Below are 25,535 nucleotides of genomic sequence, written 5' to 3'. Positions count from 1 at the left end.
ACTCTGCCACCTTTTCAGCCCTTATTTTTGACGGTAAAAAGATAATCATGTTTGCCTTGCATGTGGCCGACCTTTGTTCAACCCTAGGCAACCCTAAGACTCTCTGAGCACTGCCAAGAGTAATTTCCTGAGTGCAGAGTCAGTAGTAAACCTCAAAAATAAAATAAAATAAAATAAAAGGACTGTCACCTGTCATCATTGTTTGTATTCTCGCAGAACATTTTTGGTTCTCAGGGTAGACACACTCGGTGCTCGGAGGGCACCACTTCTGTTGTGCCTGGGGAGACCACGTGCAGTGCTGGGAATCAAACTGAGATTGACCACATGCAAGGGAGACTCTCCTCCTCGGTACTCTCTGACCCCTACATTTTTGTGTGTGCTTTTGTATTTTGGGCCACAGCCAGTGACACTCAGGACATACTCCTGGCTCTGTGCTCAGAAATCATTCCTGGCAGGCTCGGATCAAACCTGGGTCAGCTGCATGCAAGACAGACATCCTACTGCATGCTATCACACCAGCCTAAAAACTTAAGTTCTTTTTTTTTTTTTTTTATCTTCTTTCTGGCCACATATGGAAGCACTTGGGTTACTCCTGGCTCTGTGCTCAGAAATCGCGCTTGGCAGGCTCGGGGGACCATACAGGATGCCAGGGTCCAACCCAAGTCCTTCTTGGCTCGGCCACGTGCAAGGCAAATGTCCTATTGCTGTGCTCTTTCTCCTGTCCCAAAATTTACACTCTTTTTTTCTTTTTTTTGACCTTTGCTGGGGTCCAAGTGGTGTGGCGCAAGCAATAAGGCATCTTATTTGCCTTGCCCCCACTAGCCTAGGACTGACCTCGGTTTGATCCTCTGGCATCCCATTTGGCCCCCAAGCCAGGAGCGATTTCTGAGCGCATAGCCAGGAGCATCACTGGGTGTGGCCCAAAAACAAAACCAAAAAAAGCGCTCCTGGCTTGGGGGACCATATGGGATGCTGGGGATCTAACCAAGGTCGTCCTGCATCAGCCTCGTGCAAGGCAAATGCCCTACCACTGCTTTATGGCTTCGGCCCCTACACTCTTGATTGTCCAACACATCGTGAAATTGCTAATAATCAGCTAAAACTGGAGCTAGGGAAAAACCATATATTGAAGAGAAAAGGGGCGATGATGCAACTTAGCTGTGAAGTACTTGCCTCTAAGGGCCTGGATTGGATCCCTTGTTAAGGGAGGGGGAAAGAAGGGGGGAAGAAGGGAGGGCACCCTAAAGGGTGTGTGTGGGCCACACCCTTTGCTGCCTGGGGTGAGTGCTGGTGGCATTTGAAGAGATTGGTTTATGTGATGTGGGTAGAGGTACGGGGACACTGGTCCTCTGGGCTCCTGGCACTGTGCCTAAGAGTACCCATACCACTTGGGGAGGCCTGGGTGGAGATCTTGCTTCTCCTTGGCTCTTTATTCTGAGGTTAGTGGGTATAATTTTGCACCTAGGGATGCCCAGAGTGTTGGATGTGGCTTCAGGAAGGCCCCTGAGGCTAGAAGTGTGTGCACAGCGCTTGGAGCTGCCTCCTGCCCTGGGCCTAGGCCCACTGGAGCTTTGTCCTAACAAGGTTTCACTGGAGAGACAGGTTGAAGGAACTGCAGATGGGCGCAGCTTTTTCGGAATGGACACAATAGGGCTCCTGGGTCAGCCCCTGTGCTGCCCTGGAGGAATGCCAGGCTAGTGTGAGCAGCTGAGACAGACAGTTCAGGTCTTGCTTGCAGGTACCTGCCTGACCGTCTTCTTGGGGACTCTGATATATCAGAGACACGGGGGCAGATGAGCCTGGGCCTGCTGTGCCCTGCACCTTCACCACCGCCTGTCCTGTTCTCACAGTTCTTTCCCATCTTAGCACTGAACAGCACCTGAGGGATCCTTTGTTTCCTGCATTAGGTTTGCTGGAGGCACCTGAGCTGCCAGGCTCAGCATTGGGATTGGAAGTATCTGTTGAGTGAGTGAAGGAGGGGTGAACTGACTGGGATTTTCTTGTTGGTTTTCTTTTTATGGACCATTCCTAGCGGATTTGCTGTGCTCAGGGATTGTATATGTGGTGCCAGGGATTGAATCTGGATCTTACATTCAAGACAAGTGTCTTCCCTACTGTACTAGTTTCCTCCTGCACCCCTTTAAAAAAGAGGGGGTTTGGCCACACCTAGTAGCACTGTACTTGGCTATTCCTGGCTCTGTACGCGAATCACACTTGGTGGTGTTCAGGGGACCATATGGGATATTAAGGACTGAACCTGAGACGGCCGTGTGCAAGGCAAATGTCATCCCCTCTGTGCTATCATTCTGCCCTCAAAAGGGGCTGGAGTGTTTTTTTTTTTAAGATGTTTTGTTTTGGAGTTGGCCACATCCCAACTTGGGGTGCATAATTTCTTTCTGGGTGTCTTCCCCTACCCCATTTTCATTTCCTAAATAAAACTGATTTGCTTTACAAACGACACAGATTTGCTTTGCAGTGGTGAGGCTGATGCATGCTGGGTTTGGGCACCGTGCCGTGTGTCTGCCTAGCCCTGCTGGGAACCACTTGGGTGGCTTCTGTGAGTGCTCGGCAGTCTGCTGCAGGTCTTTCCGTGAAGGTAAACCCGTGCATCTGGGCTCAGACTGCATGGGCAGGAGGCAGTCTGGTCAGTCCTTTTTCTCGTGAATGCCCGAGGATGTCCCAAGCTCTCCCAGCCCAGGCCCTGCAGCAGGATCCTTTTTTGTTTTGTTTTTGTTTTTGTTTTGGTCACACCCGGCAGTGTTCTGGGGTTACTCCTGGCTCTCTGCTCAGAAATCGCTCCAGGCAGACTGGAAGACCATATGGGATGCAGGGATTTGAACTACCGTCCTTCTGCCTATAAGGCTAATGCCTTACGTCCATGCTCTCCAGCCCCAGGAATCTAATTTTGTGTAGAGAATCAGATCTTTGATCTGTGAGTTTGGGGACATGAACATTCTCGGGGAGGGGGCACATCCGGTGGTGCTCAGAGATCACTACTGGCTGTGCTTAAGGTACACTGTGGTGCTGGGATTGAACCAGGTCACCCACGTGAGAGGCAGCCTCCCCTCCCCGCTTCTCCAGCCCACACGTCCTTTTCTTGACTGGGTACCGCAGCTTTTTAAAAACATTCTCATTCTAGGTCAAAGCCACATGCTTCTAGGATTTTTTGTGAGTGAATAGCGGGAGGGGTGTCAACCCCAAGGAGACAGACATCGGACAGAGAGCAGCCAAGGCTCCTGAGGCCCCAAGTGTATGTCCTGGGGCCTCTTCACTCAGGAGCTGGCCTGGGGGAGCTTTTGGGGACTGCCATTGCTGGAAAGTTCCCTTTTTCTAGGTGGGACTATTTTGAGCCTTTGCAGCGGAGGAGTCAGGTGTCAGCTGCCCGTCAGGGAGATGAATGTGGCAGCGATGTAGAGCGGGTTGGTTTGCAGAGGAAGGGGGCTGGGCAGGGGGCCAGGGCAAGGGATTGAGGAGGGAAAGGCTGTGAGTGCCACAGGAGTGAGGCCTCAGCCTGTGGGGGCTCCAGGAGGAGCTGAGGGAAGGCTGAGGTGGAGAGTGGCCAGAAAGTCAGGGCCCCTCAGCCCCCGTGGGCTCCCGCATGCCAAGCCAGGAGCAGGGCAGGTGCAGTATTTAGGGGGCCTGTGCTGACACAGAACCAGGAGGTTCAGTATCTCATCAGCACTAGGGCAGATGTGCTTGCTACTGTGTACTCTGATGTCTTGGTGCTTGTATCTGAGTCCCTGATGGCAGGAAACAGCTGCTGTAAGCTCTAGCTGACAGAAGAACCGGAACAGTGGTTGGGAGGACAGGGGTGTCCCAGCCTAGAAGGGGCTGGGATGGGATGGTTAGAGAGGGCAGCCAGCTCTGCTTGTAGCTTCAGGGCCCACTCCCGGTACTTCCCTGGGACTGGTCCTTGTTCTCACTGTGAAATGTGACTTGTGGGAGCCGCTAAGGTTGGGAGGAGCTGTACCAGTGACAGTTTCTCCCTCTGGGTTGGGTGGGGTGCCTGGGCGGAGCCGTGGCACCGGGTCAGTCCCTATGTTTCAGGTTGACTGGTGTTTCCTGGGGAGGGGAGGAGCAGGGTGGAGAGGACAGAGCTGGGAATATGGCTCCAGCACCAGTAGATCCTCCACCCTTGGCACCACTGGGTGAGAGCCTGGGTGTGTGTGACACGGCTAGTGAGAATGAGGCCCCCGGAACTGCTTCAAGTCCTGGGCTCAGGTCAGGCCAATGCAGGGTTACTGCCCTTTCCTCTCAGCCCAGCTCTCAGTTAGTACTTGGTTGGCCACAGGCATCCTGCTGCAGTTCGTAGAATCACAGTTATGAGAAGGAACAACCACACTGGGTGATGATCAAGGGTTTCAGCAAGGCGACGCCTAGAAGGTCTTGGGAACAGCAGCTGGTTGGTGACGAGCACTGACCCACGTTGGTGGGTTAAAGACCACCAGCTGGTTTTCTTTCTGCTCTTTCCGGTGGGTGAGGAAGGGGGTTGGCCAGAGTCAGTACTGCTTAGGGTTGCTCCCTGCTCAGTGCTTTGGGGATGTTCCTGGCAGTGCTTAGGGAACCATTTGGGATGCCAGGGATTAAACGGCATCTGCCTAGTGCAAGGCAAATGCCCTCCCGCTATACTATCCAGCCTCAATGTGTACTGTGTTAAGTTTGTTTTATTTTGTAATTTTGGGCGCCATGCCTAGCTGGGCTCAAGGCTTACTTCTGGCTCTATGCTCAGGAATTGCTCCTTGTGGGACTTGGAGAACCGTATGTGGAGCTGAGGATTGGGCCTGGGTAGACTGTGCAAGTCAAGCACCCTTCACCCTGCACTATCACAGACACAAATTTTCTTCATGTTATTATAGCACAAAAGCAAATGGAATTCGTCAGCACTTAGATCAAGATCCACACGGGCCATTTGAAAGGATTGTTGTCTCTCCACAGCGTTCACGAAAGTCTGTCTGAGGATTGACTGGGCTGTGATTAGTGCTGGGCCAGCCTCTCTATTATGTAACAGTCCCTTTAACCCATAACTTTTCCTAAATTTGATCCCGGGGACCTCATTCCTATTGTACTTTTCATTTGATCTGCTCAGCATGTCTTCGTAGTAGAGAAATTGAGTTACTGCCAGTCAGGGAAGGGTATATTCTGGACTTGAGGCAAAGGCATGTATGCCTTTGTGTCAAGCTAGCAGGCCCAGTGGCTTCGCCTAATCCTGACGCAGCCTGTGGTGAACTTGGGAGCTGGCAGGGAGGGCTGGGGTCCCCGAAACCTACCTCAGCAAAAGCACCCTTGCCTGATGGGAGAAACTAGCTCTAAGTCTCCAGGATTTATTAAGTCTTTGTTGTTATTTTGAGTTATACCTGGCAGTGGTCAGGGGTTACTCCTGGCTCTGCTCTCAGAAATCGCTCCTGGCTCAGGGGACCATATGGGATGCCAGGAACCAAACCGAATCCCCTGGGTTGGCCGTGTGCAAAGCAAACACCCTACCACTGTGCTGTTGCTCTGGCCCCAGCTGCTAGGTCTTGAGAGGTATTGGAATAGTTGTCAGTATTCTGTGCTCAGGAGTTACTGAGGATTGGGGAACCAGATGGGTACCAAGGATTAACCCAGTTTGCTATATGCAAGACAATCTCTCTGGCCTGCAGAAATTTTGAGGAACCACCCAGCTGTTTTCTTCCACAAGACTTGTTGCCAGAGAAGTGTGTGCTTCCTTATAACATAAGCAGTATAAATCAAAAATAAAAATATTCTCTTGAATAAATACCCTCTGGTTCCCAGTTCAATTGAGGACACTTCCGCTGGTCGATGCCTCTCCTGCCTGCCAGATGGATGTGTGTGCATCAGTCTGCACTAGCTAGGCCGATGGAACCTGAATCATCCCAAAGTGATCCTTTTTAGGGGACGGAGTTTGTCCACTCTTGGATGTACTCAGGGGTCACTTATTGGGGCTTGGGGGATCATGAGATGTTGGGGTTTGAACCTGGATTGGAAGTTGACTTATCCGTGGCACTGTTCTCTCCTTTCACCCCAAAGAGATCAGGTTTGGTTTTAGGGCCACACCTCAGTGTGCCCTGGCCTTTACTCCCGGATACGTGTTCAAGGATCACTCCTGGTGGGAGTTGGTGGACAATAGGGCCACAGCCTACCCACTGAACTCTCTGGCCCTCCAAAGTGCTCTTTTTATGCAATGTTTCTTTTGGAAGAGATTGTAAAAATGCCTTTAAACGTTTGGGACTTCATTTCTGGGGAAGAACAGATATTTTGACGAAACCTGGAATTCAACATACTTGATGCTGACTGCAGTGGTGGGAGGGAGAGCAGGGCCTTGTGGTGTGCCTTGTTTTAGACCACAATCGAGGCTCCCTGGGGGTGGGGCTGCAGGGGAGGTGGCCTCTAGAGCCAGAGCAGGAATCGGTACAGGGCCGGGTGGGCAATTCTCAGGCTTGCTGCTCTGCAGCCAGTGTTGAAGCTTTTCTGTTTTGGTTTGCTTTGGGGAGCCACCTCTGTAGATGCGTTGGGGTGGTTGTCTCTCCTAGCAATGCTCAGGGGATCTCAATTGGGCCTGCACTATGCAGAGCTGAGTCTTTGTGCTTTCTACTGGGCTCGTAAGCAGCCACATCAGTGGTGCTCAGGTGTTACTCCTTTGGTATTTGAGGAATCATATAGGATGCCAGGGATGAACCCAGACTGTCATGTGCAAGACAAACATCCTACCAACTGCACTAGTGCTTTGGTCCCTGGTGTTTCTTTTTATTTAAACACTGTGGTTGGATTGGGCCGGAGCGGTGGCACAAGCGGTAGGGCATTTGCCTTATGTGCACTAACCTAGGATGGACCACAGTTCGATCCTTCCCCCCACCTCAACCCCCACACCCGCCTCCCATATGTTCCCCCAAGCCAGGAGCGATTTCTGAGCACATAGCCAGGAGTAACCTCTGAGTATCACTTGGTGTGGCCCAAAAACTAAAGAAACAAACAAACACTGTAGTTTGAAAATCGTTCATAATATAGTTGTTTCGGGCAGTCAGTGTTCCACCATCAGTGGAATGTTCTCCACCATTGTCCCAGCTTCCCACCTCTCCTTAAACCTGCCCCCTTGACCATTAAAAATAATTTATTTGATTATTGTTCGTTGCAATTAAATGGCTAATGGAATTACTTAAAAAATACTTCAAGGGCCCAAGGGACAGATAGTAGAGTGGGTTAGGTGCTGCCTTGCACATGGCTGACCCGGGTTTCATCCCCAGCATCCTATATGGTCCCAAGGAGTGATTCCTGAGTATAGAGCTAAGAGTAAGCCCTGAGCACTGCATGGTGTTTACCCAACAACCAAAACAACAAAAATCTGAAAATCATTACACAGTGGGACCTGAAGTAGTTGAGGGTTTACTGACCTGTTGCTTGTCAAGAGCAGATAATCCCTGCTGTAAGCCCCCCTCCCCCAATTAAATTCTAAGCTTGATAACAAGTCCTAAAGGATTACAGGCAGGGGATGCTGCTTGAAAGGCTGGGATGGAGCTCACTTGACGCTTGGTGCCAATGAAACATTTTCCTCTTTATTTTGCAGACAATTTTACATGAAGTGGAGAGCAGACCAGAAGCACTCCTGAATAAAGGCAATTTGGTAAGGGATTCTCAGTCTTTAAAATGTATTTCAGTTTATTTTTTGTTTGTGTTTTGTTTGGTCTGTTGGACACCCCAGTGGTACTCTGGGCTTACTCCTATCTTCGTGCTGGGGAACCCATGTGGGGTTACAGGGATAAAATATGGCTGGGCTGCCCACAAGGCAAGTGGGCCCTCCTGTCCTGTCTCTGATTCCACAGGCAATTTGATTTGTCTTGCTTTGTATTTTATGGTGCTGGGAATAAAATCCATGACATACAAGACTAAGTGCCTTACCACTGAGCTAATTAATGTTCAGCGGATTATGGTTTGGAGAATTTCTCCAACTGTGTTCTTTAGCAGCCAGGAGAGCCCTTTTCCCAAGCTCAGTCCTAAATGGAATACTTTTAAAAGATGTTAAAAGAGGGGCCGGAGCAATAGCACAGCAGGGAGAGTGTTTGCCTTGCATGTAGCAGCTGACCCAGGTTTGATCCCCAGCATCCGATATGGTCCCCCGAGCCTGCTGTCAGCACAGAGCCAGGAATAACCCTTGAGCTCTGCCAGGTGTAGCCAAAATCAAACATGTCAAAAGATAAAGCCTGTAATTTAAGAAAACATTCCAACCTGTTGTTTTGGGGCAGAAGTTTCTGTTGGGTAGAGCTTTTGGCTTGTATGTGTGAGGGTCAGGATTTGGACCCAGCACTGCCTTTGACAGACATTGCTAGTGTGAGCCTCCAAGAGGAGATCCCTCAACATTTGGACTCTTGTTATTCTTTTTAATTTTGAAACAGTTTTAGACTCTGTAAACTTGAGTTTGAGATATAGTACTTGTAAAGGTGCTTGCCTGGCACACAGCCGTCTGGCACCACATATGGCCCCCCCAAGTGGTGAGGGATAAGTCTGAGCACCACTGGGCCTGACCTAAAAATCAAAACAACAACCCGGGCTTGGAGAGACAGCACAGCTGTAGGGTGTTTGCCTTGCATGCAGCTGACCCCAGAGGAACCCGTTTCCTGGCATTCCATATGGTCCCACAGCCTGCCCGGGGCGATTTCTGAGTTACTCTGCAGCCAGGAGTAACCCCTGAGCACCACTGGGTCTGGACCAAAAACCAATCAATCTGTAAATAAAGTTAAAAAAAATAAATAAATAAAAATAAAAACAACAATAACACACACACCCAAGGAAAAGTGAAGTAAATTGAAGCAATTATGTCCTTAAATAGTTGGGTGTCCATAAATAAACGGTGAACTCTACATCATAAACAAAGATTAACTCTGAATCTTAGGGAAAGATCTAAAAGCAGAAAATTTAAAAGAAAACAAGTCATTGAGACCTTGAATTAGGCAAATTCCTTAGTTATCGTGTCTTATCTATAAAGACAGACATCTAGCATTGAACATTAAAAAACATTTTGTTTAGCCCCATGAGTTAGTTATTCATGATTGGGTTTCGGGCACACAGTGTTCTAATACCGGTCACTTCACCTTGCCCACCTCTTCTTCCCCTGTCTCCTGTTACCTTCCGACCCACCTGCCTCCCTCTGATGGACCTTTTTTTGGCCACACCCGGCAAGACTCGGGGAATCACACTTGGCAGGCTCTGGGACCATATGAGATGCTGGGGATCAAATCCTGGTCTGCCTGTACAGGAAGAGCGCCCTCCCCGCTATTCTATTGCTTCAACCACAGGGCTTTTTTTTTTTTTTTTTTTTTTGGCACTGTAACCTCCAGAACTGTTAGTGATATGGTTGCCTGAGTGACACTTGACCACCTTTCTGGCCCTCTTCCTTCCCTCTTGGCCACTGTGTTTTCTTCCCTTCACCCCTCCCCTAAGCTTCCTACTGGAGAACCGTTCTCATGTTCTTGATTTCTGTTGCCTTTGTTACTCCATCATGTTCCTTCATATCCTGCATCTGAAAGATTCATTCTGTGCCGGTCTTGCTTTCTTTGAGTATGACTTTACTCATACTGTCTAGACCCCTCCATGGAGCGGCAAATTGCATGATTCTGTCTTCTGACCAAGTAGTAGTCCACAGTGTATGTACAGTGCAGGTTTTAAATCCACTTGTCTGTTCTCAGCACTTGGGCTGTTTCTAGATTTTGGTGACTGCTGTAAAACGTCAGAATGCAGGCATCTTTCTGCATCAAGCTTCTGGGCCCTGGGCCTTTTCTTTTTTCTTTTGGGGAGGGGTTGTTTGGGCCACACCTGGCAGTCCTCAGGAGTTTCTCCTGGCCCTGCCCTCAGAAATTATTTCTGGCAGGCTTGGGGGACCAAACTGATGCCAAGGATTGAAGCTTGAACCTGGGTCAGTCACGTGCAATGCCCTACCTGTTATACTGTCACAGCAGCCCCTGATCTTGTTATTTTAGAAGTAGAATTGCTGGCTCAAATAGGAGCTTAACACCTAGGGAAATTTTGTTTTTTGTTTTTTGTTTTTTTGGGGTCCCACCCGGCTGCGCTCAGGGATTGCTCCTGGCTCTACGCTCAGAAATTGCTCCTGACAGGCTGGGGGGTCCTTCTGCATGCAAGGCAAACGCCCTACTTCTATCGCTATCTCTTTGCCCCTTTTGTTTTTCTTTGTTTTTGTTTTTAGGTTTGTTCATATGTTTTTCCAGAAAGGATGGACCAGTTAACATTTCCAACAGCAGTGAATGAGGGTCATCCCATTTCCTCCTCCATATCTATGTCCACATTTGGTGGTGGTTCCTCATGTTGGGCACCAGGCAGCTTGTAGTTGATAGGATTTGTTTCCCTGATGGTTAGTGTTGCAGAGCATTTTTTGGACCCCACCCAACAGTGCTCGGGCCTGACTCCTGGCTCTGCACTCAAAGATCACTCCTGGTGGGGCTCTGGGGACCAAATGGAGTGCAAGGGATTAAATCTGGATTGACCATGGACAAGTCTCTTTTGTTTGTTTGTTTTTTTGGTTTTTGGGCCACACCCGGCGGTGCTCAGAGGTTACTCCTGGCTGTGTGCTCAGAAATAGCTCCTGGCAGGCACTGGGGGCCATATGGGACACCAGGACTCAAACCAACCACCTTTGGTCCTGGATCAGCTGCTTGCAAGGCAAACACCGCTGTGCTATCTCTCCGGGCCCGGACAAGTCTCTTTTGCTATTTTGCTCTGGCTCTAGAGTAGAGCAATTTTTATATGCTTTTGGCTATTTGTATGTCTTGGAATTTACATTGAACTTCTTTGAAATAAAAAATTCTTTCTAAGGCTGGAGAGATAGCATGGAGGTAAGGCATTTTGCCTTGCATACAGAAGGATGGTGGTTTGAATCCTGGCATCCCATATGGTCCCCCGAGCCTGCCAGGAGCAATTTCTGAGCGTAGAGCCTGAGCCTGAGCGCCGCCGGGTGTGACTCAAAAACCAAAAAAAAAAAAAAAAAATCCTTCCAGTGTGCTTGAAAGATACAACTGGTAGGACAATTATCTTGCATGAGACCAACCTTCATTTGGTCCCCAGCTGTAGTGGAAGTTTCAAGCCCCAGTGCCAGTGGATTGGGTTAGGAAGCAACGCTGATACAGGGAACAATCCACACAGGTGTGGGAGATAAAAACAGGTTCAGGAATTTCTATCACAAGCTTTCTGCAAAAAGGCAAAAAGTACAGTCGGCAGATAGGCTAGCTGTGGGACTGAAAACCGAAAACTGAGGTCTTTATTGGGAAGAGTAGGACCAACCCCATGGGTGAGAACAGAGAGGGGTGGGGGCCAATCCAGAGGTACTTTTTGCCCAAGTGGGAGTAACACTTTTGCAAAGAAGAATGATCATGATTAAAGTAAAAACTGATTACTCCAACACCTAGTACTCTGTACGGCCTTCCTCAAGCACACCAGTAATTTCTGAGCAGAGCCAGGAGTAACCCCTGAACATCACTGGGTTTAGGCCCCCCCCCCCAATAAATAAAGTATTGTGGGCTGAATTCCATCTTCAACACTACATAATGTCGCCTGAGCACAGCTGTGTATGGCCCAAATACCAAAAGAAACAAATTGTATCAGAGGGGTCTGAGCATAGCAGAGCAGTAGGGCTTTTTTGCCTTGCATACAGCCTACCTAAGCGGTGCCGGATGTGCCCCCAAAATCAAAACAAACCAAATTCTATCAGAAACTGAACAGAAGGAAAATCTTGAGACTTTGTAGGCCTTGAAGACAGAATGTTGAACTGTCTGCACCCTAGTCACTTAACTACATCATGTTTTCAAATAACACAATAAGGTGGTTTTTTTGTTTGTTTGTTTGTTTTGGGCCACACTGTGACGCTCAGGGGTTACTCCTGGTTACTCCTGGATCTCAAAAATTGCTCCTGGCTTGGGGGACCATATGAGACATCAGAGGATTGAACTGCGATCCATCCTAGGCTAGTGCACGCAAGGCCTTACCACTTGCACCACCGCTCTGGCCCCAAACATTTTATTTTATTTTATTTTTGGTTTTTGGGCCACACCTGGTTGCGCTCAAGGGTTCCTCCTGGCTCTGCACTCAGAAATCACTCCTGGCAAGCTCTGGGGACCATATAGGATGCCGGGAATTGAACAAGGATCTGTCCTGGGTCAGCTGCATGCAAGGTGAACACCATACCGCTGTGCTATCTCTCTGGTCCAATAAGCATTTTCTTGTTGTTGTTGTTGTTGTTGTTTGGGGGGGGGGGTCACACCTGGCAGAGCTCAGGGGTTACTTCTGGCTCTACGCTCAGAAATCGCCGCTAGCAGGCACAGGGGACCATATGGGATGTCGGGATTTGAACCACCGTCCTTCTGCATGAAAGGCAAACGCCTTACCTCCATGCTATCTCTCCGGTCTCTTGTTGTATTTTATATGCATTTAGGTTTCTGTTCTTTTTTTATTTCTGGATCCCTCCTGGATGTGCTCAAAACTTAATGCTCCTGGCTCTGTTTCAGAAGATCTTGGGGGATCAAACCCAGTTCGCTGCTTGCCAGGAAAGTGCCTTAGCCACTGTCCTATAACACTGTCCCATCCCCCCTGTTTCAAAGCTGATTAGGGGTCTGTTAGGTCATCGGCTTGGAGCTTCGACAGGGATGGTATATAGAGGAAAGATGGTGTGTAGAAGGAGGATTGCCCCTGACTTCAATAGAAATGTGGTTTGTTTGCGTGTGGTGAGGGGACACCCCACTTTTGGGGGCCCATGCAGTGCTGGGATCTCCCCTGTGGCAGCATTGTACCATCTGACCCAGGTGCGGGTCAGAGGGAGCAGATGTAGGGCTCTTAACAGGGCTTGTCTTAGCGCATTAAGCCAGTGAAGGGCCCGCGTCAGCACGGCCGGAGCTTAGCAGGGACTTGGGTGCTGCCCGATAGGAGCCTGGGCAGCCTGGGTGGTAGTGGGTCCCATAGCGTGAAGACAGGAGCCAAGAGTGTTCGTTTAATGTAAGTACGATTTAAATGGATGTTCTAGTAACAAAACGAGGAAAACTCTTGAGAAGTCAAGAGAATATTGCCAGGTTTTTGTTTTTGGGGTTTTGGGTCACACCCAGCAGTGCTCAGGAGTAACTCCTGGCTCTTCGTTCAGAAATCACTCCTGACAGGCTCGGGGGACCATATGGGATGCCAGAATTCGAACCACCGTCCTTCTGCATGCCAGGCAAACACCGTACCTCCATGCTATCTCGGCCCCTGCCAGTTATTTTATTTGTTTATTTTTTTGTTTTTGTTTTTTGGGCCACACCTGGTAACGTTTGGGTTATTCCTGGCTATGTGCTCAGAAGTCACTCCTGGCTTGGGTGACCATATGGGACGCCGGGGGAATTGAACCACAGTCTGTCCTAGGCTAGCGCTGGCAAGGCAGACACCTTACCTCTAGCACCACCACGCCGGCCCCCGCCAGTTATTTTTTAATAAAAGGATGTGATATTGGGGCCAGAGCGGTGTCGCAAGTGGTAGGGTGTTTTCCTTGCACACGCTAACCTAGGATGGACCGCAGTTCGATTCCCCAGTGTCCCATATGGTCCCCCGAGCCAGGAGCCATTTCTGAGCGCATAGCCAGGAGTAACCCCTGAGCGTCACCTGGTGTGGCCCAAAAAGAAAAAAAAAAAGTGGTATTATATAAATTTTAGATTTGCCTCTTTCAGAGTCAGGATACCGTTTAACAAAAATGCCTTTGGGTGTTTTAAAATATCTTTTTATACTTGCTTACATTCTAAAATAACTAAGAATTATAAACATTTTTTCTGGAGGTGCTTAGGGTTTATCCTGGCGCCACTCAGAGATTATTCTTAGTGGGTTAGGGGGACCTAGGTTAGTGCAAGGCAAATACCCTACCTGCTGTACATTGCTCTGGCCCCATAAACAAAAATTTTTTCATTTAACTGTGATCCAGGTTTTCACCAGGTTTGTCTTTATCATTCTTTTTTTTTTTTTTTTTTTCCTTTTCCTTTTTGGTTTTGGGCCACACCAGGTGACACTCAGGAGTTACTCTTGGCTATACATTCAGGAATTGCTCCTTGCTTGGGGGACCATATGGGAATGTGGGGGATCGAACCTCTATCTGGTCTAGGTTAGTGCGTGCATACCCTACCACTTGCGCCACCACTCTGGCTCCTTTATCACTTTTAATAATAGGCAATGCTTCAGTGACAGTCTCACATGAAAAAGATGTTTTCACGTGGGGCCAGAGTGATAATGTAGTGGGAAGGCCATTTACCTTGCACACAGCTGTCCCAGGTTCAATCCCCGGCATCCCAAAGGGTCTCCTGAGAGCTTCCAAGTGTGACCTAAAAACAAACAGATAAAAAAGATGATTTCGCAGTGCAAAGATGCTTTGGAGGTGGGAGAACTCCCAGGCAGTACTCTGGAGGCTTTGCAGGTGCTCCTATTGGTTCTTGGCCAAACAGTCAGGAGCCTTCACTGCAGCATGAAGGTACTAGGATCCCAGCCATGCACCGGTACCTGACAGCACTATTTGGGGGGAATCACATGGTGTGGGGATTAAACCACAGCTGTGTTCACAGCGTAGTAGGCACATTCATGCCCAACAGACTCCCCAAACCAGTTCTTTTTCCTGTGACTGGTTTTGGGGTGGACTGGGCTGTGCTCATCTCATAGTTGACTCCTGACTCCATGTTCAAGGGTCTCACGGAGGGCTCAGTGGATCGTATGTGCAGAGCAAGAGCGAGTGCCTTCTCCACCATGCCCCGCCCCCTCCCCCTCTTATGCACAGGACTTTTCTCTGTAGGTTGAATTAGGTCTTATAAGGTCTTTTCATTGAGAGTGATGAACTCTAGTTGAGGCTCAGATGTGGCCCTGGTACAGACAGGCATCTTGGCCCCACGGTGCTGAGAGTCAGCAGTTTCCCTGCTGCTCTAGGAGACATTGTGGTGCCTGTGATTGCCGCGACCCTGGGCCTCCTGGGGCACTCATGTGCTGTGCTGTGCAGCCCTTTGAACCCTTCCTATCCATTCTTCTGACAATCTGTCCAAAGGCCACACTGACAATCATTTCCTTACTGATGGGTAAGAAATGGACTGACCAGATTTGCTTTCTTACTGAGGAAAGTTTAAAGTTCATGAGGGTTGGGGCCGGGAAGGTGGCGCTACAGGTTAGGTGTCTGCCTTGCAAGCGGATGGACCGCAGTTTGATCCCCTGGTGTCCCATATGGTCTCCCCAAGCCAGGGTTGATTTTTGAGCGCATAGCCAGGAGTAACGCCTGAGCGTCAAACAGGTGTGACCCAAAAACAAAAAAGAAGTTCATGAGGGTTGATAGTATATTTTCTGAGATAACTAAATTAACGGAGCTTCTAAATTTAAAATCACTTCATGTACTTTTTTTCCTTTTTATTTATTTGTTTGTTGGTTTGATTTGGTTTGGATTTGGGACCACATCTAACAGTGCTCATGGGTTAGGGTTATTCCTGGTTCTGTGCTCGGGAATCACTCCCATGGGGCACGGGATGCCAGGTATTGAACCTGGGTCTGTCTCGTGCAAGGCAAGTGCCTAGGCACACTGATAACACTCTTCACTCGGCCCTCATGCATCAGAGATATCCTTAAAAGACTTAATTATATCTAAGTTCTCGGGTTATCTCTTCTAATACTGGAATTTGGAAAATTCCAAAAAAGCGCTTGCTTTTTGTATCTGAGGAGCAAGCGTGGTTTTAATTTTGGGGCACACCCAATGGTGCTCAGTACTTACTCCTGGCCCTGCCCTCAGGGATCACTCCTGGTTGTGCTTGGGGGACCCTATGGGACACTGGGGATTGACCTAGGTCAGCCAACCATGTGCAAGGCAAGTGCTATATTATCTCTCCAGCCTGGAGTGGTGGTTTTTTTTTTTTTTTTTTTTTTTTTTTTTATCTTTATTTGTTTTTGGTGTTATATCCTTTAAAATGAGCCTGATTTGGGGTCTGGAGAGAGAGCTCAGTGTTAAGGCGTTTGCCTCACACATGGCCAACATAGGAGAGATGGAAGTTTGAATCCCGGCATCCCATGGGGTCTCTCGAGCCAGCCAGGAGCAATTTCTTAGCACAGAGCCAGGAGTAACACCTGAGCACTGCTGAGTATGGGCCCCCTTCCCAAAAATAAGTCTTATTTTTTCATGTTCTTGTTAAGATCAGAAGTTAGGTCTAGATCAGAACAAGCCATTTAATTTAGCTATAAAAGTAACGGTTGTAAATTCTTCACAGTCTTACAAAGACTGAATACAATTGTTCCTTGCATCCTGGGTTCTCTGATGTGAGATGTAAGTAAACCCAAACATGTGGGTGAGAACATCAAGTGTATGGGCAAGGTTCAGGGACCACACTCCCAATTTCCTCTTTTTTTTTTTTTTTTTTTTTGGTTTTTGGGCCACACCCGACAGTGCTCAGGGGTTCCTGGCTCTACGCTCAGAAATCACCCCCTGGCAGGCACACAGGACCATATGGGATGCTGGGATTCGAACCACCGTCCTTCTGCATGAAAGGCAAATGCCTTGCCTCTGTGCTATCTCTCCGGCCCCCCCAATTTCCTATTTTAAAAGCCCCTACTCTCCAAGCACTGTTTCTGCTTCACACCGTAGTAGCTGGCAGAAGGGGTTTCTGCCATGGTCACCTGGGCATTGCCCAGCCTCAGGTGCCAACAGGATTCTCCTGAGCCAAGGCCTCTGCCAGAGACGTATGCTTCCTGTTGGCTTCCATAGCTGACTTACTGGTTGCTGAGGGGACCTATTGAGCAGTCTGATAATCCTGTGGAGGGTGTCTGGGTGGATATGGGTGCCTTTCTGGCAAAGAACTCCACCCTTTTTTCATTAGTGTTAGGGCTACGTTGGTGCTCAGGGCTCACTCTGACCATCTGGATTGGTCACGCCTGCTGCTTGATCACTCCTGTCCCTTCACTGAGTAGGAATTCATGCGTTTTGGGCACACGGGCTGGAGGCAGTGCTGGGGGCTCCTAGTGGTTCGGCACTAGGCAGTGCAGGGATCGAGCCTCACTTTCCTCATTTGGAGCTTCATCCTCCTGCTGCAGCTGCTCTGGGAGCTCTCTGGGCTTCTGGTTCCCAGTTCAAACAATTGGGCTCACTTTGTGTGTGCGTGTGCATATGTGCACACACTTACACAAAATCTGTCTTGTTCCGAATTTCCCTATGTTTTGCATAGAAAATGTAGTGGTGTTTGCATGGGGCAGATGCTATTAAACATTTACATTTATAGTAAAATATATTTGCGGGCTACACCTGGCAGTGCTCAGGGGCCACTCGCAGCAGAGCTGGGGGAGCCCCTGTAAGTATCGAATCTGAGTTCTGCCCTTCTTCCCTGAGCCGCCCCATCGCTCCAGTGTTGTATTCTGTGGGGGATAGGGGTGGTAGAGGCAGGTGGGCCACATTGGCACAGCTCAGGCTATTCCTGTGTTCAGGCATGATGTGGTGGTGGGACCCTAGAGGTGCTGGGCATTGGGTCATGTGCAAGACAAGCGCTGTAAGCCAGAACCTGTCTGTTTCCCACCCCTGGTCATTTGCTCCTGGCAGCTGGGCCACATAGTTCCAGAAATGTCACTCCCAGCTTGGCCCTTGCTTCCGCTTAGACTCCGATTCCTGGGGATTGGGCAGGGTTGCCGGCAACTGTTGACACTGCCGCCACCATGCCTGTCAAAATTGAAGTGTTAGTTGGGGGGGGGGGTGTCTGTGTCCCTCACTCAGGAAGTCCTAGAATCACAGGGTTAGGATCACTGAACTTGAAGGCTGTGGGAGGCTGACTGGCAAACTGGGTGCCACTGTACCTCTGCTCCTGAACAAACTACCCCCTGGATCCTCTGAGAGCTGTTCTTGGGCTCTGCCGAAACCCAGATCCTTTGGTTTCTTTTATTTTTGGCGGGGGGGGGGGGTCCACACCCGGCAGCGCTCAGGGGTTACTCCTGGTTGTCTGCTCAGAAATCGCTCCTGGCAGGCTCTATGGGGGGACCCTATGGGAGGCCGGGATTTGAACCAACGTCCTTCTGCATGTAAGGCAAACGCCTTACTCCACACTATCTCTTCAGCCCCTCTTTGGTTTCTTTTTTCTAAGGCTTCAGCATTGCTCGTTCTCACAACAGCCCTATTGGTCTCGGTCGTTAATGTTTGTTCCTATTTGTTCATTTCAGATTCTTGGGGCGGCATTGAAGAGTGTTGAGACCAGAAGATGAGTGAACTCGACCAGTTACGGCAGGAGGCGGAGCAGCTGAAAAACCAAATCCGAGTATGTGACTCTCCCTGGTTCAGAACCATTTGGCCTTTCAGTCAGAGGAGATTGGTTAGGAAAAGCGGCAACAAGGTTTCCAGTGTTTCTGATTGAAAAGAAATCTTCAGGGCCCCACCCGAGCACTTTGGGAGGGATCCCTGAGTGCCAATTCGGTTTAGCCCCAGAACAAGAACAACTAATAAAGGATTTGCCATTGGCCTAGCACGTGCTAATCATAGACCCTGGTATTTCTCCTAGCACGTGATTTCAGGGTTGTGCTTATTATACATTTGTATATAAAATGTACAGATTTCTGTGTCTGTACACTTTTATGTTGTTTGTTTGTTTTTGGGTCACACCCGGCAGTGTTCAGGGGTTCCTCCTGGTTCTATGCTCAGAAATCGACCCCGGCAGGCTCAGGGGACCATATGGGATGCTGGGATTCGAGCCACCGTTCTTCTGCATGCAAGGCAAATACCATACCTCCATGCTAGCTCTCCAGCCCCTTGTATGTCGTTTTGATTGCTTGACAGGCAAATAGCTAGAGGAGATACGGTGAGTGAACTGCTGGTGCAGAGGATCACTGGCTTCTGAACTGTCCACGTTTGCCCAGTGGCTGAGGTTGGGTGGATGGGCCAAGATGGTGCCCCAGGCAGGGGAGGCAGGAGGGATCCCCTAGGGATGTGTGCACACAGGTACTGGGAGCAACTTCCTTCCTCCCCTCACAGCCGGGTCCTGGACACCCGAGGCCTGTCCTTATTGAGCGCATCTCTGACCTACGTGGTCTGCACACGCCTCATCCTCTGCCCGTGCAAGTAGTGTTTTTACTCTGAGTTCACCATAAGGACAGAGTTTTATTATGTCCTTCTAAATCACTGACTCTCTGTTCTGCAAGTCTAATCGAATGGGCGGGGAAAACATCAGCATCATTTTCTTTGAACTTAAGTGGTGGATTTCTGAGAAATCTGCAATCAAAGAAGAACCCCGAACACCCTTTTACTGGAAGAATTTACTATCTGGCCAGGGTATCGGAGAGATAGTTGTGTGCTCCAGGCTCTTATCTTGGACACAGCCAATCTGGGTTCCATGTCTAGCACCTCAGAGTCCCCTCAATTCCCCACTGGCTATTTCCAGTTCTGCGCTTGAGGATCTCGCAGTGCTGCTCAGCAGACCGGGCCTCTCCTGCACGCAAGGTGTGTGCTCCAGCCCATTGAGCCATCTCTGGCCCTTCTGTTGCCTGTTGGTAAACATCTCCAGCAGTTTCATAAGATACAGATCATCAGAACGTGTCCATTCCCCTGGAGAGTCTTCAAAATGACCCATGCCATTTTGAAAAGATTCAGGGCTAGAGCCATCGGAGAGCAGGTAGGGCGCTTCCTCACATTCAGCCCACTGGGTTCTATCTCCAGCACCCGATAGAGTCCTCTCACCCCCATCAGGAGTGAGCCCTAAGAGCAAAGCCATGAGTGATCCGTGAGAATCACCAGGTGTGGCCCAAAAATCAAAAGGCAAAGGGATGTGTCCAAATGAACTATAATTGTGTTTTGTTTTGTTTGGGGCCAAACCTGGTGGTGCCCAGGAGTTGTTAGTTCTGACTTTGCATTCTGGAATTACCCTGGTAAGTTCACACAGGAATCAAATCCAGATCGGCCATGTGCAAGGCATCCTCCCGCTGTTCTATTGCTCTAGTCCCTCCAGATGAACTGTACAGTGGAAGCATGTCCTTTAAAATGACTCTTGCATTTATTTATTTAGTTAGTTTTGGACCACATTTGGTACTGCTTAGGGATTCCTCCTGGTTCTGTGCTCAGAAATTGCTCCTGGCTCGGCGCACCATGTGGGACATGGGGATCAAAACCAGGTCTGTCCTGGGTCAGCCGCGTGCAAGGCAAACATCCTACTGCTGTGCTATCACTCTGGCCCCTCTTTTTTTTTTTTTTTTTTGGTTTTTGGGCCACACCCTGTGACGCTCAGGGGTTACTCCTGGCTATGCGCTCAGAAGTTGCTCCTGGCTTCTTGGGGGACCATATGGGACGCCGGGGGATCGAACCGCGGTCCGTCCTAGGCTAGCACAGGCAAGGCAGGCACCTTACCTCCAGCGCCACCGCCCGGCCCCTCTTGCATTTATTTCTAACTTCAACCCTGCTTAACAGCTGTTGTCTCCTTTCTCTCAGAATTTGCCACTATTGTGAAAACAAAGGGGCTTATTTGAAACTTGAAGGTTCATTTTCTAGTAACCTTTTTCTTTTCTTTTATTTTTCTTTTTTGTTTTGTTTTGTTTTGTTTTGTTTTTGGGTCAAACCCTGCAGTGCTCAGGGTTTACTCCTGGCTCTATGCTCAGAAATCGATCCTGGCAGGCACAGGGGACCATATGGGACGCCGGGATTTGAACCACAGACCTTCTGCATGAAAGGCAACGCCTTACCTCCATGCTATCTCTCCGGCCCCTCTAGTAACCTTTTTTATTTGTTTGGTTTTGGTTTTTGGGCCACACTCAGTGACGCTTAGCTTACTCCTGCTTATGCCCTCAGAAATCGCTCCTGGCTTGGAGGACCATATGGAACTCTGGGGATCGAACCGTGGTCCAACCTGGGTCAGCCGCTGTGCTACTGCTCTGGCCCATTTTCTAGTAACCTTGAAATTTTTGGGCGCTGAAAGCTTTTTGATTAGATGTAGTCTGTTGATTAATAGTTCTTACCTGCTTCACACACCCTTATCTTGTATCAGGATTGATAGGAAAGAAGTAAGAGAATAGGCTTAGTGGCTGAGACTTCTTGGAAGAATGTGCTTGTCTCCACGGCAAGCTTCCTGCTGCTTCCCATGGAGCTTGGTGTTAGGATTAGTTAGTTCCTGGTCCATAGTCATCAAGGGCACTCTGTGATATTTGTTTGTTTCATTGTTGGCAATGCCGGGGATGGAGCTCAGGGCTTCACACCATGTGAGGCTAGAGGCAAGCACTGTCACGCCACATCCCAGTCCCTGCAGGCTTGAGGTGACACCTGTCCTGCCCAGACTCCTCCTGGTGGCCCAGAGTGTAGAGTGCAGGGAGGCCTGAAGAGGAGGCCTTGGGGGTTGGCTGCATGACTTGGGGTATACAGCTGGTAGGCTTCTCTGCCTGTTCCATGGGATTGTGGGCTGCATGCCAGGGTCCAAGAGCACCTCTCATGGCTCCCTCCCCGCTTGTCTCTTCTCGTGCCCTAGGATGCCAGGAAAGCCTGCGCAGATGCCACTCTTTCTCAGGTAGGCAGGGGAAGGGGCTCAGGGCAAAGGGTGGGGGGAGGGCCTCAGGGCAAAGGGTGCCAGTGGGTGGGGGCAGGGCGCTTGCAAGCTTCCCTTGGAGACACCCAAAGTGGGCTGAGCTCAGGGAAGGAAGGCAGACAGGAAAGCCGGCTTCTTGGGAATTGGTCATTACAGGAGCTAATGGAGTGAAGGCGCAGTGTCTTCCTTTGGGCAGAGCTCACAGGAAGGTAGAGAAATGTGCCCTACGCCTGTGGTGCCTCTCCAGCGCTGTTGGGGTGAACAGTTCGTTCTAGAAAAGCGCTGTCCAGAGTTCTTGTGTTTGAATCTTCATGTGCTAGACCTCATGCTCTAGACTCCTTAGGGAGCCTTCCTGGGCCGGGCTGCGACCACCTGAGACCACTTCTGAGATCCGGAGTGCGGGGCTGCCAGCCAGGAGCTTTTGGCCTCTGCATTGGCTGCAGGGCTGGGGGAGGGAGTAACAAGCCCTCGAAGAACAGGTGCTTGTGGTGGGCTTAGTGGAATATGCAGGGGGGTTGTAATGAGGTCAGGCCAAGGTCGGCGAGTTCTCTTGGCACTGGGAGTTCCCTCACCTGCTTCTTTGGTCTTCCAGATCACAAACAACATCGACCCAGTGGGAAGAATCCAGATGCGTACCAGGAGGACGCTGAGGGGCCACTTGGCTAAGATCTATGCCATGCACTGGGGCACAGATTCCAGGTGTGTGGGCACGAGCTGCCGGTGCTTCGTACATTGCATCTGATTTTGGTTTATTTTCTCAAGGAACTAATCTGAGCTGCTTTGCTATGGCTTATTAAGAAAAGCCTTGATAGGTCTAGAGCAGTAGCACAATGGGGAGGGTGCTTGCCTTGCTGGCGGCCAACGTGGGTTCCATACCAGCATCTTATAAGGCCAAGGCACTACCAGGTGTGATTACTGAGCACAGAGCCAGGAGTAACCCCCGAACTTCCCCAGGTGTGGCAAAAAAAAAAAAAGGGAAAAGGAAAAAAACAAAATACTTAGAAATGAGCTAGGTGCATGCATGCTGGGCAAGCATGAGCAGTGCCCACAGACGATAATTCTCTGCCTCCACCTCTTCCCGAACTTCACTCTCCTGGACTCTGGATCCCGTGGGGCATCTCTTGCCTTCCTGGTCTCACCTGCCAGGTTGGCCTCCCTTCCCCTCTGCCCCTGCACAGATTCCTGGTCCCTCTGAGGTCCCCCGCCAAGAACGGAAATGCCCAGTGAGTGACTTTGCTCCTGTGTCCTCTTGAGTCCTGCCCTGGCATTGTCAGACGCCTTTGTTTGAGTAGTATGTTTTTTGTCTTTGTTGAGAGGAATTTTCAGCTTGGTTTTTTTTCTTTGTTCGTAAAATTGTGTGCTTTAGGGTGTAAACAGCTCTGAACAAAGGATGCTATCTTTAGTTTTGTTCTATACAGTATCCCGTACAATTCCAGATGCAAATGAGAGCCAGCTCCAAGCATTTCAATTAGCTCAATAATCAGAACAAGCACAAAAGAGATAGGAAAACAAGAATAATGCATGGGCAAGTGCTGTGTCCAGCCAGGGAAAGTACATCTCAGCACCTTGAGGCTCTCCTCCCTCTGGGTCTCAGACCCTTGACAGCCTTGCATTTGGGGCGTTCTTGTCCCTCGGGATGAACCCCTGCCCTTCACTGCTGCAGGAGGGCAGCATAGTGGTGAGTGGATGAAAGGGGGCTGTGCGCAAGGCTCACAACTCACAGGCTCCAAGGTCTGCCGAAACGGGAAAGAGCACCCTAGCTGTCCTCTCCTGAGATGCCTCAACACACGTGTTTGCTGTGTAGGCACATCAGTGTTTCAAGAGTCATACATGCCCAAGAGATAGGGCAGTGGGGTCATTCAGCCTTGCATGGGTGACCCAGGTTCTATTCCAGGCATCCCAAATGGTCCCTCAACCTGCCAGGAGTCATTTCTGTGAGCCAAGAACAATCCCTGAGCCACCCCCTGGGTCTGACTCAAAAACCTATGTATTTAAAGCAGGTCTTGAGTAATAGAACAGTGGGGGGGGGGGGCATTTGCCTTGCACTCGAGTGCCAAGGCATGGTCCCCCATGCCTACCATGAGTGATCCCTGAGCCAGGAGTAAGCCTTGAGCACAATCATTGTTTATACCCACCCGTCTTTATTGGTTTTGTTCTGTCATGGATGGTGCTGGAAAGTTGAACCAACCTCCTTGGGAAAAGCACGTGCTCTGTATCTATTGTTCCTCGCCTTACCCACCACCTGTCTCTGCAGCACTTCTGCGTGCACTTCCACCGATGCCCTTCACATTTCTTCTGGAGGAAAGACCCTGATGCTCCTCTGCTTGCCCACCCATGGCCGCTCCCAGGCTGCCGCAGCTAACAGCCATAATTTCTTTCCAGACTTGCGTGTTGGGAAGTGTCCTTCCACCAGAAGTTCTTTCTGGAACATGAGGACCTTGCAGTCACAAAAATGAAAAGGGCTCAACTGTCAGATGTTTGCTAGGCTCTGTTCCGCTCAGTTTGGGAGTCTGTAGGAGCAGTGGGTCCCCATTCCGTGGGGCTCGCAGGGCCTCCTGACTGAGATTACGAGGTGTGTCTTCTCTCACCTTCCCAGGGATCAGTGACCGGCTTAGCACTCCCTGGCTCCTTGGCGAGTCAGCAGCTCTTAAGTCCTCACAGGAGCCTTTCCAGAGGTGACCCTCAGGGGCTGTGAGTCTACGGGGGCGGGGGGGGGGGGGGCTGGCCACAGCAGCGCAATCCTGGCACCAGCCTCTGCCCACAGCTATTCGCAGTTCAGCTCAGCTTGGCACCGAGAAGTGGATCTTGAGACCTGCCTTTCTGGGGCCTGTGCTTTGCTGTGTTTTGCGCCGTGAGCTTTGGGCGCTGGGTGCCCTCTCAAAGACACTGGATCAAAGGCGTCCGGCCATGTTAGGGAGTTGAATTTGGGTTTGCTGATGCTGGGTGGCCGAGCCTGGCTTCCTATGTATACTGAGTTGCCTCAGGCCTGGCCCCTGAGTGCTGCCCCAGGTTTTTCTTCAGTTTCCAAGGCAGATGTGCTGTGGTGGAAATGTGTTCTGAGAAGTCTTGGGAAATTAAAGCCCCACTCTCCTTCACCACCACATCTTTTCTCTTGTGGAGCCGTGTGGGTCTCAGACAGGCCTGTCCTGTATTTCCAGGCCACTGTCCCTTCGGGGTCCTGAACCTTTTCATGCCACCCTCCTTTTCTATGCCCATGGTGCTTAGGGCTTACTCCTTTTTCACAAATCACTCTTGGCGGACCTTAGGGACCTTGTGGGATGCTGGGACCGAACTTGTGCTATGGCTCTGGCTTTCCTTCTGTGTATCTCTGTCTCAGGAGGTGCCACGCTGCACCTTCTCTGACCGCCCTGAATAGGCCCGGCCCGCCTTGCCCTGCCCAGCCCTTGGATCCAGCAGTGGGAGGAGGGATGGGTCATCTTCTTACCCTGGATTGCAGCTTCAGCTCAGTATGTAGCACTTGGTGGACTTTTGTGAGAAATGTCTAGAAATATTGTCATTCCTTTGTATCTGGACTTTTTAAATATCAGAATGGTACTTTGCTTATTGATTGGCTTCTGTTTTGCTCCACACCAGGCAGTGCTCAGGCCTGACTCCTGGTTCTGTGCTCAAGGGTTAAACCTGGGCTCATGTCCCTCAGGCAAACACCCTGCCTGCTGTACTAAGGCCATGTTTGTCAGAGATGCAGTTTATGACAAGGTATGGGAAGGCCCCTGGTATGAGTGAGTCAGAGGCTCTGAGTGTGGTGTGGTCCCCATGTGAGGCCCCTGCTGGCCGGAACTCAGTGCTATGGGTAGGGTGTGTCCTGTTTGGATTCCTCCCAGGGCTGCTCAGGAGCGACCCCTAGTCATTCTGGGGAATCATGTGTGGAGTATGCACGGCAAGCCCCTGACTGCCATTCCAGCCCTTTGGAGGTCTCTGTCTGTCTGTCTGTCTGTCCGTCCGTCCGTCCCCCCACTGCCCCCTTCCCGTTCACCCCCCCCCTTACACACGCGCGCACACATGTTCCCCACT

General features: G+C 50.0%; 1 protein-coding gene across 2 annotated transcripts in view; it reads left to right on the top strand.

The window, feature by feature from the left end:
- GNB1 (G protein subunit beta 1) overlaps positions 1 to 25,535 on the top strand; it is a 73,145-nt gene that overhangs the window by 36,915 nt on the left and 10,695 nt on the right. For both annotated transcript variants that reach the window (XM_049775428.1, XM_049775427.1), the window contains exons 2-5: positions 7,562 to 7,618; positions 18,169 to 18,263; positions 21,447 to 21,485; positions 22,096 to 22,202. In XM_049775428.1, coding sequence (XP_049631385.1) covers positions 18,207 to 18,263; positions 21,447 to 21,485; positions 22,096 to 22,202 — 203 coding nt within the window. In that variant the 5' untranslated portion in view covers positions 7,562 to 7,618; positions 18,169 to 18,206. The remainder of the gene's footprint in view (positions 1 to 7,561; positions 7,619 to 18,168; positions 18,264 to 21,446; positions 21,486 to 22,095; positions 22,203 to 25,535) is intronic.

The sequence above is a fragment of the Suncus etruscus genome, chromosome 6 (genome assembly GCF_024139225.1).
Source record: "Suncus etruscus isolate mSunEtr1 chromosome 6, mSunEtr1.pri.cur, whole genome shotgun sequence".
NCBI classification, from domain to species: domain Eukaryota; kingdom Metazoa; phylum Chordata; class Mammalia; order Eulipotyphla; family Soricidae; genus Suncus; species Suncus etruscus.
Note: the sequence above shows the minus strand (reverse complement) of the source record. Positions and strands in the feature narration are given on the sequence as shown.